At 38.7% G+C, this 19,042-nt stretch overlaps 1 protein-coding gene across 1 annotated transcript in view; it reads right to left on the bottom strand.

The window, feature by feature from the left end:
- LOC118822872 (serine/threonine-protein kinase DCLK2) overlaps positions 1–19,042 on the bottom strand; it is a 19,440-nt gene continuing 398 nt past the window's right edge. The window contains exons 1-16 of the mRNA XM_036592192.1: positions 18,875–19,042; positions 15,095–15,426; positions 9,809–9,941; positions 8,696–8,788; positions 7,734–7,816; positions 7,547–7,622; positions 6,854–6,956; positions 6,575–6,632; positions 6,333–6,452; positions 5,678–5,824; positions 4,900–5,033; positions 4,624–4,798; positions 3,723–3,803; positions 2,864–2,947; positions 2,704–2,725; positions 1–1,074 (exon numbers count right to left, since the gene is read on the bottom strand). The exon at positions 18,875–19,042 is cut by the window's right edge and continues 398 nt beyond it. Of these exons, the coding sequence (XP_036448085.1) occupies positions 1,058–1,074; positions 2,704–2,725; positions 2,864–2,947; positions 3,723–3,803; positions 4,624–4,798; positions 4,900–5,033; positions 5,678–5,824; positions 6,333–6,452; positions 6,575–6,632; positions 6,854–6,956; positions 7,547–7,622; positions 7,734–7,816; positions 8,696–8,788; positions 9,809–9,941; positions 15,095–15,426; positions 18,875–19,042 (1,826 nt within the window). The 3' untranslated portion in view covers positions 1–1,057. The remainder of the gene's footprint in view (positions 1,075–2,703; positions 2,726–2,863; positions 2,948–3,722; positions 3,804–4,623; positions 4,799–4,899; positions 5,034–5,677; positions 5,825–6,332; positions 6,453–6,574; positions 6,633–6,853; positions 6,957–7,546; positions 7,623–7,733; positions 7,817–8,695; positions 8,789–9,808; positions 9,942–15,094; positions 15,427–18,874) is intronic.

Genomic DNA, 19,042 nt, shown 5'->3' with positions numbered 1-19,042 from the left:
AATCTGTGGCAATACATTATCTATGTATTGATGTGGGTGGAGTTGCCATAGGCTCAAGTATTAACTTTAAAATGGTCATATATGAAAATGTAAGTAGTGACTTTAAAAAAATGGCCAGGACCTGAAAATGTGCATAGATGAATGCAGGTTTATGGTCTGACTTACAAACTGAAGGGCCCAAGTTCTATAGCCATTACAGTTTGCAGTAAGCAATTGTACACAAATGCGAAATTATCTTCAGAACGAATTTAGCATGAAATTTAGAATTCAGGCCCCTGTATTGTTAAAGTACAATGGTTGTAGTGTTGAATTTGCATTTTATGTGCATGCATTTCACACGTTTTCAGCAACAGCCCGATGTCTTCCAAGATACATGTGTTTTGATTCAACAGGTTTTCTGTTTTTTTCTAATTACTGGAAAACACATCAAAATTATTGTCTGTTGTAATAAACAATACAAAACAGATGCAGAAATGGAGATGGGTTGAAAAAACACTAGATTATTCCTTTAAGGTGTTCCTTTTCTCTAAAAGCCCACAACAGTAACTGAGAAAAAGCATATTAACTAATTCATTTAAATATGACATTAAAGCTGCAGTTAATGGGGCACTTGAGTGGTGACCAGCACTCATCCTCTGAGACATCTGATACATAGCAATCAAGGAGAAAAGAGACAGGAGAGAATTAAAGTGGGGAGTGTGGGGGTGGAGAGGACAAGAGAAGAAGGACAGAGTTGAATGAGAAGAAGGTTGAAAGACATGAATGGAGAGAGCATAGGGGACAATTACAAGAGGATAGAAGGGAGGTTTAGAGGGGTTTTGCTGGTCTGGTGGTCGCAGCTCATTAGATTTTGCAGAGCGTTGCGTTTAAAGGTATACTTCACTCAAAACTGCTGGTTCTGCTATTGAATGAAAGCTAGTGGGAGGAAAATAAGTATTAGTCCCAGATTAGCCTTCGTTCATTTTAGCCATGTTAGCATTTCTGGTTGAAGTATTCCTTTAAGCTTTGGCTGAGCGAGCAGGGCTTCTCTTCTGCTGATCCTCCAGAGTATCTCCATCTATGTCGAGCTTTGCTCTGCAACACATGCACACATGCAAAAATAAGCAAGTATTAATAAATAAAATAAATGCTATCACATGCTATTGCTTTCCATATTCTAGTGCATAACACTTTATTTTGATGGTCCACTTTACATAAGATTTTAAGTGGAGTCAGATTTTGCGGGAGTTTTTCGGACCATGTTATATGTCTTCATGCCGAACGAATAGATTCAAAAAGAAGGTTCGATGTTTAGGTCTCAAATGCTAAATTATCACTATACTAATGAACAATAGTATAGAATTCACTTACATCATTGGAAGACATGTCCTTCACCAAGGAAGCACAGCCAAGGTTACAAAATGTTCTTTTGCACCTTGCATGCAATTACACATCTCCACCAGAGGGGTCCAAATCCCCAAAACTTACATAATGCAGCTTAAACTTATGTTCAGCTAAATACCTATTAAGTTCACCTCAGCCCTTTCACAGCCCAAAACCTATCCTAAATTAACTTCATCCCCAAACCTGGTCCTAATCCTAAACCTGGTCCTAATCCTAACCTTAATGCTATTAATAACAGGTTAATAATAGGTTGTTTGCAATTTGAGCATTTGTAGACACTCTGTTTTGAACCATCAAAATGAAGTGTGAACATTAATGCTTATCCAATCGAGAATTTTTATGGTCAATTCCAATTCCAGTTTCTTTACAGCCAAACGATGGCAGATTTTTTGGCTCATTTTTACTACCCTTTTTTTACCCACAGCTTACACTGTGTGGGCTAAATGAACACATGAAACTCATTACCACATTTTCATTCCTTTGTATTACCGAAAGTTGCAATTTAATAGAATAATATTTGCTCTTTAAAAGGAAGTTTCTGTATAATTCAGTCACTGAGTTGTTAACAAAGTCATTTAGAGTGGTTTGGTGGGACAACTCATTTTTCTTTACAGTAGTGGTGAGAGGAACCAGGGGTCACAATGTCTACAACACAAATATATTTGTATACTTTATGTATACAAAAATATCATTTTTTAATATCCATAAAGACCAGTGAACCTACATGTGTCTACTGTGTGTTATGTAATGTTGATAAAGCTAAAACAGAAGTATATCTGAAAAAAATCAGTTTCCTTTTTCTACTTTTATACCTTATAGCACTGTGCATGTGAATGGCTTTCACAGAAAAAAACATGTTTTGAGTCAAAACCTTTTCACAAAACTATCATAAAACAATGTCTCAGGCATCAGACAGTATATTTATATTCATTTCATGGATTAACTTTCTGTGAGGGAGCTTTCAGAGACATCAAATGCTTCAATCATCTGGTTCCTATCACCACCACTGTGAACAATTCTGACTCATTAAGTTTCTCATTAAGAAGCGACTGGCTTTTCAGCACAATGAGTCATAGTGTAATTATTCTGCAACATTTTGGTACAGGTGTAGCAGCAGCATTCAAATACAGCATGAGTGCACTTACATGCCTCACATCACTTACATCTTACAACAGCAACACAGATAAACCAAAACCAAAGTAATAAACTAATTTCCGATTCTTTGTTTGGAGCAAAAATCTCTCAGTTCAGATCATGCATTATATTTAATAACTGAACAAATTCGAAAGTCACTTTTATGATGAGACTTTTAGCTCTTACCATTGCCTTGCAGCTGATCCAACTGGATAAAAAAAGCAAAGAAAAGAGGGAAACATTCATTAGTGAACAGTTTTGATAAGCGTTGTCTGTGCTGATGGCTCTTGACTCCTGACTGTATACTGTTACAATTGAGTGTGTGTGCATGTGCAGCTGGTCTTACCTGTGCTTCTGTTCCTGTGCTGTCATTTGTGTGTTCTGCATCTGGTGTCTCACAGGTCGTATTGTTCTCCAGTGCAGTATCGTCCTAAACATAGACATGCAAAATGAAAACATTTGAATGAGATCCACAGAGCCACCCAGTCCTCCTTCTTCACTCTAATACTCATAAAAGCAGTACCTGACTCATGAAATATTTTTTGGCTGATACCACCATTACTAAAGATCATAGCAGTTGATCTATTTTTAGATGTATATTTTAGATTAAAATTTTATACTCATATAATTATAGTACACTTTACTTGCAGTACTTATAGTTTATAGAATTGTATTCAGTTAAACAGTTAGCTTCAACGAATGGTATTATGTCAGTTCTTTGTTGTCATACTTCTTAAACAGAAAAAAATAATAACCATATTATAGCAGTGGGGGTGGAGCTACACATCATCCTTTACATTTTTTCCTTTTTCTGATTTTTCATTGGCTCATAAAAAAGTTTGTTATGTTTTATAATGTTATTCTACAGAGCCCCTGAAAGGACAAAAATCTTGTGCACCTGATAAAGACTCTCGCTGTTTAACTAGAAGACAGTAATACAGGCTGAAATGATAAATTTGAACACAAAACATCATCAAAGTCAGAATAACAAAAACATGTCATATGTATCAGAATAATACGGAGCCTTTAAAGGATGTGGTGTGTTTTTTTACGTAAAAATGCACACCTGATACTATCTGGTGCTCACCACATAGAATCTGGAGCGCATTACATATTATCTGGTACACAGCTGATAGCATTGGGTCCCTTTGATGTACCTGAATGTTTGTATGTATGTGTATGTCCTTCTTGTGTGTCTTGCTCACCAGAACCCATGGATGTGACAAGACTTCCTCTGCTGTGTAGCGCGCACTCACATTCACCTGCAGCATCTTACCAATCAAGTCCTGCAAAGAAACACAGGAGCAGAGTTAACCAATCAATTCCTATCCGGTTAGCTCTTAACATGTACAAATATGACCGCAGGTGGGTTATATAGTATAGTGTGTTAAAGGAGTGGTTTGGCAAAAAATTGAATGTACACAATTGTCCACTTTCCTCAGATGTAGCTGATCAGCCAAGACATGTTTGGTGTCCAAAATTAGCTTCTTTAGCTTAGCACTAGAGCTATTAGGCTAATGTTGCTAACAAACACTAGAAGTCAATAGTCACCCAAATCCTTTCAGTAAATGTGTCCCCAAAACATCTCAACCTGCTCAAACCACATCTAGTTCTTCACACAGTATGACTTACTGTGAACTACAAAAAAGAACAAAACTGAATGCAGCGGGCAGCTATTTTAGACAACATGTTTTGTGCCAAATTCTGCCTCCCCCACAGAATCCAACTTTCCTTCACATTCATGTGTCTCACTCAGACACGTGCACTCTAGATTATGTTTGTGATTCCTGTTGTTTCAATTTTAAATGCAATTTTAAAAGTGCAATCTGTGGTGTCCCTTTGCATGCTGTTGTCTAAAATGGCTGCCCAAAGCATTCAGCTACATGGTGATGTCATACTGTGTCCTAAACAGCATCAGGTCTACATGACCTTAATGAAAACCTGGATGCAGTTTGTTTTGGGGATGTGTTTGTGGAAACTTTTAGTGTTTGTTATCAACGTTAGATTTGTAGCTCTGACTAAAGAAGCAGAATGTTGGCATTAACTGGAAAACTGTGTAAACTTTCACCGAACCATTCCTTTGATGTAGTGTTGATGGGGGCAGACCTTGGCACTCTCGCTGATGTTGTCCCAGTAAGGTGAGGGGAACTCCAGTCTGCCCAGCAAAATCTGTTCAAACAGCTCCTCCTGTTGGTTCCTCTCACTGCGGAATGGAGGAAACCCACACAGCAGGATGTATGTGATGACCCCCGCTGCCCAGATATCCACCTTTAAACCGTACCTGTTACACACAGCAGCTCATCACATTACACCTGTGATCCTGATACTCACAGCTCTAGATAAACGAGACAGATCCGGGCATTTAGTAGTGTTAACTCTTACCCTGTCTCTGCGATAATCTCTGGTGCCACATAGGTGGGTGTTCCACAGACAGTATAGAGCGGTCCTTCCACTACAGTAGCCAGCCCGAAGTCTCCCAGCTTCAGAGACTTTGTGCCGTCCGGATATTCACACACCTGCAGAGTGAGAGAGTGAGTGTGTGAAATCTCTCATTTCATGTCTTAATGGACAATGCTGAATGTGTGCTTGTGTGCTCTGATAGTGTTTATGTATTACCGTTACCGTACGATGTATTATCATACCGTGCTTTGAGGAACTACAAATACTGTACAGTAGTGTGTAAAAAAATGTATATATAGAAAGTCAAGGAGAAAGTCAAAGGGAAATAAGTGGAAACAAAACGATGTTTCCAAAACTGAATTTCAAAAAAATTATGAAGAGATATAGAGATAATAAGACTCTTAACTCTGTCCACTTTCCACTGTGAGAAGACAACTTAGCACTATAGATCTGAAAAAATGTCTCCTATGAAGAGTGGAAGCCATTATTAAGGCAAAGATTGGATACACTAAATACTGAAAGATCTGATATTATATTTGGCTGGAGAGGCTTCTGTGTTCCTTTCTGTTAAATATTTGTTTTCTGACTTTTTCCTGACGCTAAAAAATAACTTAATTGCCATTTTAACTGGAAATATCAACAGTGGTCTCTGACTTTTGCACAGTACTGTATCTGCAACAAAAATTAGTATTACTGTATTGAAAACTTTGAAAAGGTTGTGTGTGTGTGTGTGTGTGTGTGTGTGTGTGTGTGTGTGTACCAGTAGATTCTCTGGTTTGATATCTCTGTGCACTATGCTCATGCGGTGTAGGTATCTGAGTGCTCCGGTCAGATTGTAGACCATAGCACTGGCATCTCTCTCTGTGTACTTTGTGGACGAGGTGATGGCATCAAATAGATCTCCTCCCTGCAAACCACACGCACACACTTATCACTACAGCATCACAAGTACTGTTACACATAAACAGGAGAAGTGTTAGAAGTGATTTTGGTAATTGTCTTGAAAATTGTATTTTTTTTTGGCTTCACGATAAAAACCAAAAGTTGAGCCTATTAGTCTAATAGAATAGCATAGAATAGAATAGAATAGAATAGAATGGCTTTATTTTCATTGTATAAAGTATACTACTCCAAAGAATCCAGTCAGTGAAAACCAAGACAGAAAACAGAAAACAGAAAACTCTATGATTAAATATGAGAAGATACAATTAAGAAGACAAAGTGCATAAAAGAATAAATAATCAAATAAATGAATGAACAAATAAATGAATGCAAAAGATGCTCTATATATGGCTACTGTATAGCAAAATGCTGCTTCTCTGGCGTGTCTTGTAGAAAACAGGCCATGTGTGTAATGCTGCACTGAGACCCTGGGGGGGGAGTGGTATGAAAAAAAAAAAAAGCAGTAATTATACCTTAACAAGCTCCATAACCAAGTAGAGCTCAGTAGGTGTGTCCACCTCTTCAATTAGCATAATGATGCTAGGGTGCCGGACGCGTCGCAGTATTGCCACCTCATTGGCTATCAGGTGCTCCTATTAGGAACACCAAGCAGTTATCAATATTTCAATCAGTTATTTTTATAGTCTCTCCATATATATATATATATATATATATATATATGTATATATATATATGATTCAATTTACTTCCTGACCTTGCCACTGCATTTAGCCTTGTCTATGATCTTCAGAGCATATTCCTGCCCAGTGGCCCTACACACACACACACACACCATAAGGAAAGAAAGCATTAATGTTACCATAGAAAATACTCTGAGAACATTTACTTTAATAAACATTCTTTAGAGGAGGGTAATAGGAGGACGGGAGAGACAGCTCTGGAACAACTTGGAGTTAAATGCCTAGCTTGCGCACACAGCAGGTAATATGTTTCTGTATGTGTGTGTGTGTGTGTGTGTGTTTTAGACTCATACCTCTCCACACACTCTTTAACCACAGCAAAATTTCCATCTCCGATGACTTTCCCCACTTTGTATTTATCAGTGATGATGGAGGACTGCACCTTATTCCCATTAACTGAAGAAGAGAGAGAGAGAGAGAGAGAGAGAGAGAGAGAGAGAGAGAGAGAGAATGTAGAATGAGAAGAAGGTACTTTTTTTTAATTATGCACCAGTGTATAATTATACTACAGTGTTCCATACTGCATAATTATCTTACAGTGTTCTATATTGTTGATAGTTTTGTTTAATTTTAATTATATTATAACATTATAGTGTGTGCAATACTATAGTGCTACATACCCTATATAGTTAAATTAAAGGCTCTGTGTGATTTCATGTATGCAAAACTTGATTGCCATTCATGCGTAATTTCATCACTGTGACATGCATTTCACACCTCACCTCTCCCTCTCTCGCTCTCTCTCTCTCGCTCTCTCCTTCTTTCTCTCTTACTCACCCACACACAGTTTTATGTATGTTGTATGTGTATCTACACGCACAGTCATCCAGGCTTATATGAGTGGAGTTGTGCTTCATGCAGCTTGACTCTGCCAGATGTGCCAACCTGTACAGCAGCAGAACTGCACACGTGTGTATGCTGCACATGTGTGTGGCTTATTTGCAGAAGTGTGTGTGTGTGTGTGTGTGTGTGTGTGTTTATGATACCTTCTGGGCTCAGGTCCTCTGCTCCATTGAGCTCTTCTGAGGGGGGAGGGGAGGGAGATACATGGCGGGAGGAAATCTACAGAGGACAGTTCACAATACACAAACAGTAAATGCAAAGCAGTAGACAAACACAATAAGTCTGTATTGCAGAGAGGATTTCAACATCTCCACGTACATACATACTTACTTTCAGGCTGTGCTGACTGCCTGGGCTGGTCGGGGTCTTTGATGACTTTACTCTTGGGGTCTGACCTCCTGTACCGTCACTGCCTGAAAGCAAAAAGCAGAACAATCATCAACCAGGACTGTAAGCTGTGATACGGTTATATCACCCACTCCTTTGCTTTAATTGCTGTAGTACAGTAACCTGTATGTATTGTGTTTGAGCAATAGGATGAGAGAAGGTGTTTTAAGTAAGTATAATATTACATGTTTTTCAGTATTTTCTGTGTCCACCTTTGCCATCATTACAGCTTCCATTCTTTTCTTTTGCTGTCAGTTTTTCAAAGAAATTTACCAGGTTTTTTTCCACAACACTATAGAGTTCATAGACATTGGTTGCACTTTGTGCTCCTCATGATCTATGGGCAAAATGTATGCAAATTAGCTGAGTGCTAACCAATCAGATTGTTGATATGAGGCATGTTAACCGACTGTGTCACACCCATGGCTGAGCTACTTGCTGGTGTTCCACACTCAAACGGACACAGAGTGGGAAGTAAAATGGTTAAAATGTTGAATATTAATAATATTACATTAGATGAATTTAATTGTATTATCTATCTATATATCTATCTATATATAAACATATATTCCACAGGTTCCAAATAGTTTGTAGGGTATGTGTATCCAGGATGATGAACAAAGCTGTAGATGTTACCACAATAACTGAGAAATCTCTGTAATATTGGGAATGAAATTATAATAAAAATTGTAAAGTGGAGATCAAATCCAGAGACAGTTAACATGACAAGCAATACATAATGAACCATAAAATATTGCATTAACATTAAGTAATTATTGAGCAAAATAACATAAATTATGACAAGTCTTTCCAAACTTTTGAATGATAGTATGGGAGCTTATTTACAAGTGAATGTGAGTGAATGAATGAATTAGAGTGAAGGTGTTGTATTGGTAGGTCTTTACCTGACACAGGTGATTTTGACCTGTTCACACCAGAGCCTTTGGGAACAGCGTATTTAACAGGAGCAGATGACTTTGACGATTTCATCTTACACTCTGAGACAGAGACAGAGGATGAATGGAGTTAGTAATGTGGATGTGCAGACTGTCTGTTAAAGGTTTGGGGACACATAGCTTTTCAAAGTGTTTTTTAATAAACACTGTTTTCTTAGAAAAAGAAAATAGGAAACAATAAATAGAAAATAGAAAGCTGTTTAGATCTTGCAAAACAAAAGGAACAGCTGACAAAAGTGCTGCCTTGGGGACAATGCCAAACCCCACACATTTTATGCGCTTGTTATGTTGTCAGCCCTTATAAGCACTCAAGTCTTTCAGCTGTTTGAATTATCTTTGAGCCAAAAAGATTTTCACTACGTGTTTTAACAACTGTTTGGAGAAGAAAACTGTTACACAATTATTTAGGCAAGAACCAAGGAAAAAACTTTATGTAAACATTCATGAATAGCAGTTTCATGTTAATAGAACCGTGTCAGTTATTTTTCTCTTATTAAAAGGGCCCATATCACTGAAAACCACATTTCCCTTGCTTTTTCAAATTAAGGACTTTTAAATAATATGCCAACAGAGTTCAAGTTTCGAAGCACACTATTCACTCCTCAGTCCATACAAACCATTAATGGAAACTATGCTGAAAACAGCCTGTTTTGAGTTCATAGTTTCTGTGACGTAATTTACGTAATGTAACTAATTTACATATATCCACCTATTCCACATACAGCAGTTTAGCTCCATCGGTTCACACTGAAGTTATAAGCAGTGTTTCAGAGTTCTTTTCAGATGAGGCAGCCAATCAGAACAAAAGTCATTTGTCATTTATCTGTCTTAAAGGCACAGTAACCATAACAGGCTGATTAATTTTAAAAAGGAGTGACCATTTTTATTACATAAACACACACAAATGTTATTAGTGGACCTCAGGGGGAAAAACGTTAGATATAGACCATTTCATTGAAAAGTAACAGTGAACAATCTTATAAGTCTTCTAAAGTGTCGTGTTCGCCCAAACTTTACACATGCACTGTATACGCTTCATCGTGTGTTCAATATGTGCGTCACCATTGACGAACGCAGCAGCAGAAGGTTTCCCCGCGTGTCCAATCGCAGCATCGTCCTGGGCATAACGGAACTTCTCAAGGCCGCACGCGATGAACACGTCATCGTCTCCAAAAAAATCCTGAAGGCTTGTCAGCTATAAAGATTTAGAAAGAGAAATTAAATCAGAACTTTGCTGTGCAGCAGCCAGCTTTCTTATCATGCCAAAACTGTCTGCCAGCTTTGAGAACACTTCTTTCTGGAACATTATCTGCTGCTGATAATTGCTGGTTGTTACTGGCGAGGGAAAAAGAATCTATTCTTAGACGCATCACGATTCTCCCTTGAAAGATACTGCACTGATGCACAAAGCATCATAAGCAGACTTTTATACAGACCTAAGAATGTGATTTAGTTTAAATTTGACAGCTAAACATGAGCCTGTACACTCAAATTCAACTAAGTTAACCTACTTGTAAAGATGGAAATACACATGGAAAAAGGATACAGAATCAAGATGCATTAAGGGAACACTCACTACTAAGATTTACATGCCTTAAAATAGTGTACATGACTAATAGTTTTAAAATATGATGTTTTAACCACAGAAATGTTGTCATATGGTTACAGAGGACTCAGTCATATGGACAATAAGACAATCAAAAACATTTTCTGTTGGGTAACGTAATACTCTGGCTTAGATCTTTAGCTTGCTGTACCTCACTCAATGGATGAGACACAAAGCAACCAATTGATGCCGTCACAAAAATCTACTAGTAGAGGGATTTTGTCTGATTCAAAAACAAACCCAATTCCAAAAAAGTTGGGACAGTATGTGAAATGCAGACAAAAAGAGAAAGCAGTGATTTTGTAAATCCATTTTGACCTATATATAAACAAAACCAGTATAAAGACAAGACATTTAATGTTTTATCTTATCAACTTTGTTTTTTGGAAAGACAAAAATATCATTCTGAATGATTCTGATGCCTTTTGAGACGGGGGACTAGGAACATTTAACAATGTTCAGAAATCATTTTAAAAGAGATGATATAATCATGTTTTGGTATAAAAGGAGCATCCAGGAAAGGAATCGTCACAAAATGTTTAAGAATAGAATTCCTCAATGAGTGTTTTCAAGAATTGTAAGCATTTCACTGTGTACGGTGCATTATATCATCAAAAGATTCAGTGAATCTGGAAAAATCTCAACTAAATACAACTAAATTAATGACATTAAATGGAATAGCATTATAAACAAGCATGCTCCTTTGATGGATAACCCAGCATGGGCTCGGGAATACTTTGACAAAGCGTTGTCAATGAACATTATTTGTGGGTGCATCCACAAATGCAAGTTTAGACTGTAATATTTACAGTGAAACCCATAAACCAAATCCAAAAACGCTGCCAACTTCTCTGGGTTTAAGTGTATTGTGGTCTGACGAGTGAACATTTCAGAATAAATTAATTAAATATTGAACTTTGTATTCCCTGGTTCAAAAAAGAAAAGACCATCCAGACTGTTATCAAGATAAAATTTAAAAGCCAGGGTCTGTCATCATATGAGAGAGTGTTAGTGCCCATGGCAATGATAACTTGCACATCTGTGAAGGCATTGTTAAAGCTGAAAGATATTTCAGCATTTTGGAGCAACATATGCTGCCTTTCAGACACTCTCTTTTTCAGCAATGTCCATGTTTATTTCATCATCACAACATCAGCATAGCTGTTTAATCAGAGAGTGCGGGTGCTAAATTGACATGCCTGTCTCATTGAAAATGTGTGGTGCACTACAAAGTGCAAAATACATTAGCAAAGGTCCTGTACAGTTGCACAGCTGATGACTCATCTAACTGAAATATAGCAAAAAAATTCCAGTTTCAAAACTGAATCAGTTGGTGTCTTCACTCCCCAGATGATTATTGAATGTTGTTAAAAGGAAAGGTAATGTAACACAGTGGTAAACATGCTCCTCTTCCAACTTTTTTGGAACATGTTGCAGGCATCAAATTTGGAATGAGCATATATTTACAAACAACAATGAAGTTCATAAAGTAAAACAACAAACATGGTGGTTTTATACCGTTTTCAATTTAATCCAGGTCAAACAGAATTTACTAATCACTGCTTTCCATTTTTATTGGCATTTCACATACTGTCTCAACTTTTTTGGACTTGAGTTTGTAAAAAATAGAGTAGTTTGCTTGGTTTATACAACATATTTTAACAGTATTAAAATAGCATGTACACAATATTGAGGTGATCAGTCAGGGCACCCATTAAGAATAGTTTTATAATCACATATGGCACCCTGGGTTGAAATTCAACTGAATTGTGAGGTGCCAGGAGGTTCTCACCACAAAGTTTTTACTAGGACAGCAACGTTTCATTGACAAAGTCAATTAGTTGTCAACAACTCATGTTAAATAGTGAAAAAAAAAAAAAATTATTTGATACGCATAGTCATTTCAAAAATTGCAATACACTACCGGACGTGTAGGGGGCGACAGGGCTTCTATTGTTTCATTGCTCTTTAAAAAAAGAAATAGCTTGTTATACAGAAGGAATTTGGACCAGTGGTGGTGAAAAAGGATGAATGAGAGGAAACAATAGAAGCTGTTATGCCTAGTTTTGTCATTTAATCAGACTATCTATTGAAGGGTTTAGAGTTATAAAAAATTAATGTATAGCAGCTTGTGACGGATTTGAAAATGGTAATTTTTTTCAAAGGGAGGCGTGTTTTTTTAGAATTGGGATCTTTCTGTGAGTCATGAGCGTAAAATTGTTTCAACATCTATATGAGGGGCCCGATAAAGATTTTGGGGGCCTACTTGCTAAGAGCTCCATTCCCCCCTGCCCCACCAACAGTTATACCACTTGATTTAGCTACCACAGAAAAAAAAAGTTTCAGCTCCTGTTGGTGCAGTTGAATTTGGTTGAAATCACTTTGACCTTCAGCGACCTTCATTGTTGACATTTTGTAATTTCACTTTCCACTATCAGAAGTTATACCATGTTGACACACAGATAGCTGGCTTTGATTAGGTGTACAGTGTGTACCTTGTGCCAGGATGTTGCTGATTTAAGCCAAACTGAGGTGAATTTGCAAAATGTCTACATCATTACTTGTAAAGATGATAGAGGAAATGGAATATAACAATATACTTGCACAAACACATGTATAAGAACAGGACTGCTCTTATGCAAATAAGTCTAACTCAGCAGACAAAAATGCGCTTTATTCCTAAGAGCCACTGGGTGAGTTAGTCTGCAGTTGCCATGAGAAACCGGCAGTTTTGCTGATGAGGTACAGGAACACACACACACACACACTTCCGTCTCGCCAAGAACAAATGAGTCTTTCAAGGATTCCCCTCCTTCTCTGCAGTAGAAAATGTGTGGCATACAAATGAACCCTGGGCTTCTCCTATAACGCACACACACAAACAACCTTGTGTGCTTTCTCCCTCTGCTGAGGCATTCTGCGAGTTCGCTCAAGAGAGGAGGAAAGGAGAAAGGTTACCATGGCAACCTGCCTGCAGCCGGAGTTGCTGGCGTGTTGGTTTTTTGACAGAACTGGGGTTTCTCCAGCTCAACACATGCACACCCCCACAAGTATATTCCCCCTTGCTTACTAAGATAATATAATCCTACTATTTATTATGAGGGTTTGTTATGGTAATTGGCATGTAGACAGAAAGACACTCTACTATTGCTAGGAGGAGAAGCGCTACATTCCTCATGTTCTAGATCTTCTATTTCTCATGCAGTGCTCTAGGGCTCAAAGGACAGAACAGAGACTGACTGAGGCCCTGAATACACACTGACCGAGAGTTTGACCTAGTGCTCTAGAGACTGAACAGACAGTAACCGAAGGCTTTAAAGACAGAATAGAGACAGGCTGAGGCTTCTAAAGACAGAATAGAGACAGGCTGAGGCTTCTAAAGACAGAATAGAGACAGGCTGAGGCTTCTAAAGACAGAACTGAGACAGGCTGAGGCTTCTAAAGACAGAATAGAAACTGACCAAGTGCTCTAAAAACTGAACAGATACTACATGAGGGCACTAAAGACAGAACAAAGACTGTCTGAGGCTTCTAAAGATAGAATAAAGACGGAACAGACACTAACTGAGGGCTTTAAAGACATAATAGAGGCTGACTGTGGGTTCTATAGACTGAACAGATAATCACCAAGGGTTCTAAAGATGGAACAGAGACTGACCAAGTGCTCTAAAGACATAACAGAGACTGACTGAGGGATCTAAAGACAGATCAGACACTGACCAAGTGCTCTAAAGACTCTAGAGACTGAACAAAGACTCAGAGTTCTGAAGACAAAACAGAGACAGAAAAATAGAAAGACAGAATACAAACTGACCAAGCACTCTAAAGACTCTACAGCGAGTTCTAAAGACAGAACGGAGACTGATCAGGTGTTCTACAACTGAACAGAGATAAATCAAGAGTTCTAAAGACAGAACAGAGATTGACTAAGGGTTCTAAAGACAGAATAAAGACTAAACAAGTGTTCTAAAGACTAAACAGACACTAACTTAGGGCTCTAAAGACATGACAGAGACTGACTGTGGGTTCTAAAGACTGAACAGACACTCATCAAGGGTTCTAAAGACAGAACACACGCTGACCAAGCACTTTGAAGACTGCATGGTATTTACTCCACAGGTCAAAGACATGAAAATACACCAACTACATATAGACATAAGGTGCTTTTCTACTGCAGGAACATTTTCAGGAGACAGGATTGTTTTTTTTTTCTTTCAAAAGTTCTAGGCATGTTTGCACCTGAAGTACCTGAGCCATAATTCCAGGAAGCTCTTTCATTTCTACACCAGTGTAGTTATTTTTCTGCCAGCCAGGACCTATTAGATTGGAGCTTGCTGTACGGAACGAGGTGAATGGTCAAATGCAAGCTTTACAGAACTCTGTTATGCAAAACCCTCACATACAACTTGTTGTGGATATCAGCAGAGCAAGAGATAAAGTGTTTCAAATGGAAAGTGGACCTTGCTCAGCATTTAAACCGAGGAAAGCATTCAAAAACTTTGAGTTGTTGACTTAGAATGAAAGAATCCACGAAACTTTTGTTGGTTTTAGGTGAATTGGGAGCACTGAAAAACTGTGCTGGAAAAAATGTAAATGCCATAAAACTTGCACACTTGCATCCCTTCTTTTTTCTCCTAATGGTCATGGTTTCTACAATGTGATAGAAACAATAGCTCTTTATTCATCAGAAGGTGCCAGAACCTCAGTGGAAACTACAGACATACAGATTCACATATACACACCTGCTTCCCATCCAGAGTGTAGAGCTTCTTCACAGCTCCGGAGTCCAGTTTAATAGCCTCTGTGATGTCAGCCAGCACCTGCTCGAACGAGTGAGCCGTCTTTTTGTTCAGCAGCACCCTGACGGCCTTGCGTGGCTTCACCCCACTGCGGATCACTGTCACCAGCTTGGGCTTGATGAAGTCTTTACTCTCCCTGCTCTGGCCTCCGCCTGAGCCCTGCCGCCCCGTCCCGGTCCCTGTCCCAGCCATCCGAGAGCCCCAGTTAGGGTTCACGTTCTTGGTGTAGTCCACCTTCTTGTAGGGTTCATTAGACGCACAGACATAGCCCTCACCTGCAAGAAAGAGTGGATGAAGTATCTTAGGATTTCTTGGTAAGGCTAATAGTATAAAAGGACTGTGATGAGGTTTTATGATCATGAAATCTGTGACTAACTAATGAAAAAGTGATTCTTAAAGAAGCTCTATGTAATCCATTCATCTTCTAAGCCACTCATCTCCCTGCGTTGCAGAGGGTGCTGGAGCCTATCCAAGTAGTGGGCAGGAAACACCCTGGACAGGCCACCACTCAATCATAGGGCAGACACTTCCACACACATACTTAGTATGTCCAATTCATGTCATCAAGAAAACAGGGAGAACATGCAAATTCCACCCAAAAAGAAGTCTGGTGGCCCGGCCAGGGATTTGAACCTAGGCCCTTCTTGCTGTAAGGCAGTTGACCACCAAAGATATCTCATATAAAATGTTCTTATCAAAACCAACTAAGGCCTGTGGTCCAGTAGTTCTCAAACCAGTGTTCAACAACCCCTAGACAGTCTACATTTGTGAATTGCTTCTCAGTTGAGACCAGTTTAGTCAAGAATCCCAGAATCCCATTATTACATACTAAGACTTATTATTGAATAACTACAGGGAGTTCACTGCAAACTAGTTGAGCTATTCTTAGGTTATAGAAGTGTGTAATAAAACGGGTTTAAAGGGGTTAAAGCATCAATTGCACTCTGAACCCGCTCCTCAGGGACCCCCAGATGGTCCATATATTTACTCTATTCTTATATCTTGGGAAAGAGCAAACATATGGACCATCTGGGGGTCCCTGAGGAGCGGTTTCAGAACACTGCGCTAATCAATGCTCAGCCAATAGGTTCTTCACACCCTGCTCAAACTATGCAATAGCTCAAAATAGGTTTTATAACATTTTAGAACTAAAACGGATTTTGAATTGAGAACCCAAGCTGTCAGCTGAGACCAGGCTTAATCTGCGTCTGCACCATTATCAAGCAGAAACAGTTCCCTCGGGGCATCAAATCCCTGACTCTGGAATATAAAATCAGTGTTTTTTAATCTACAGTTTGTTTGTATTGGTGCTGTGACTATAATTGCTTCTGTAGGGGTTGGCTTCCTCTTCCGTTCTAGGACTATGCTGTGTCTGGGGAAGCGGATTCTCCTACATTGATCTGAGAGTGCTATTTGTGGTTCTCAACTACCGCAATCAATCACTTTGGATTTGTGCTCAGTAGATTATCTATCAGAAGCAAATGCATCAAGAAGCTTCTGTGCGCGCTGCATCTGGAAGACGGAGAGAGAGAAAGAAGACAGAGAGAGAGAGATGTTCACTTTAGGCTAATGTTAAATTTCTGCAAATCAGTGCACTTAAAGGATTACAGCAAATGAAAGCACATACACAGAAGCACTGAGAGAGAAGGGAGGCAGATATACGAAGAAACAGAAGGCAGAAGAAACAGAAGCGCAACGAACGTAAAATGGTAAGGGAGAGTGCTGTAGTGTGACATTAGACATCCAGGCTGCCCGAAATGTCAAAAACCGCTGACTGCAGTCTTTTAACATGCTTAATAAGATAGATGACATTAATAAAAAGAGACGGCTTAGAGGGCAGGCGATGAGAGGAACGAGGGACAAATCTCTCCCCTCTTCTGATATTCAGGATAGGAGATGAGAATCCGCTAATGGCTTGGATTTATTTTACTTGTTCTCTTGGGCTCATGCAGATGAGCAGCTGCTTTATCATTGCTGACCGTGCAGGTGATTTTTTTTTACCTCATGTGCCAAGGACAGTTCCAGGCAGCCATGAGTTTACAGACTTCAGTGCCTTTAGACTTCAAGGTCTTATTATAACTAATATGATAACATCCCCTCGATAATGAAAAAAATTGACATATTTTATTAGAATCACTACGACCGCTAGGCATCAATTACTGCACAGACTCACTCTGCTAATGTTGTCTCAGGAGACGTGCTGCCATCAGCAAATTTAAGAGATTTTAAGTGTAATGCGTTTGTGTTTCTGTAGTCATGTATTTAAGCCTTTCTGGGGACTATATATTTCTAGAATAAACATTTGGGTCATTTAGACATTCATTCATCCATATAAGGTAAAATACTTTTTTTAATAAAGTAGCTTTTGTTTGAATAGGTGTTCACTAATCTTGTTGATGTGCATGACTTACACCTGATTGGATCTCATTTAACCCAGAATGGCTCCTCATATCCTGCTATTTTTGTTTTGAAATTATATTGTTATAGTGTAGTATTTTGTTTTATGCTTAGATTTAATCTGAAATATACTTAACTTTATATTCAGTGTAATCTAAAATATATTCTATTGTATATTCTGATGTAATCTGAAATATATTCTACTGTGTATTCTAATGTAATCTACAATATATTCTACTGTATATTCTGATGTAATCTGAAATATATTCTACTGTGTATTCTGATGTAATCTGAAATATACTCTGCTGTATATTCTGATGTAATCTGAAATATATTCTACTGTGTATTCTGATGTAATCTGAAATATACTCTGCTGTATATTCTGATGTAATCTGAAATATACTTTGCTATAAAATCATACAATCTGAAATATATTCTGCTGTATATTTTGATGTACTCTGAAATAAATTCTGCTACACATTCAATGTAAACTATTATATATTTTGTTATGTATTCTGACATAATTTGGGTACTCCGGTTTCCTCCCACAGTCCAAAAACATGCAGTCAGACTGATTGGACATGCTAAATTGCCCCTAGGTGTGAGTGTGTGTGTGACTGTGTATGTCTGTCTGTCTGCCCTGCGATGGACTGGCGACCTGTCCAGGGTGTATCCTGCCTTCCGCCCAATGACAGCTGGGATAGGCTCCAGCACCCCACCACGACCCAGAAGGATAAGCGGTTTAGAAGGTGTATGTATAATCTGAAATTATATTTTGCTCTACATACTGACGTAATTTCAAATATATCCTACTTGTATGCTCAGCTATACATTCTGAAGTAATCTGAAATGTATTGTGCTGCACACACTGCTGTAATCTGATTCATACTCTGCTATATCCTTTCCTGTACTCTGAAATATACTTTGTTGTATGTTCTGATGTAATCTGAAATATATACAACTGCATAAACTGATGTAATCTGAAATATATACTGCTATATATTCTGATGTAATCTGAAATATACTCTTCTATATATTCTGATGTACTCTGATATCTAAAATATATACTGTTGTATATTCTGATTTTGAAATATATTTTACTATGTATTCTGATGTAATTTGAAATATGTACTGCTGCATATTCTGATGTAATCAGTCACGTCATTTACCTACTTTGATAGCATTCTCATATAGCTCACTCTGATATTCTGCTAAATCCTGAAATATATTCTGTCCTACACTGTCAGTGTATGTATGGGTGGTTTGCCCCGCCACGTGTCCTCCAACACCCCGCCCCCCTCCCCCAACACCTCCCTCTATTCTTACCCTCCGCCAGCTCGTCCAGGCTCGTGACCTTCTTCGCCCCGTCCATAGTGTAGATGGTGCGCACGCCCTGCGGCAGGTGCAGGCTGTCTGAGAGCGCGCGCGTCAGCTCGGCCAGCAGTGCGTCCAGCGAGCGGAAGCGGTCCGCGGACACGGCGTACACGAGCCCCG

The sequence above is a fragment of the Colossoma macropomum genome, unplaced genomic scaffold (assembly GCF_904425465.1).
Source record: "Colossoma macropomum unplaced genomic scaffold, Colossoma_macropomum, whole genome shotgun sequence".
Classification (NCBI taxonomy): Eukaryota; Metazoa; Chordata; class Actinopteri; order Characiformes; family Serrasalmidae; genus Colossoma; species Colossoma macropomum.
Note: the sequence above shows the minus strand (reverse complement) of the source record. Positions and strands in the feature narration are given on the sequence as shown.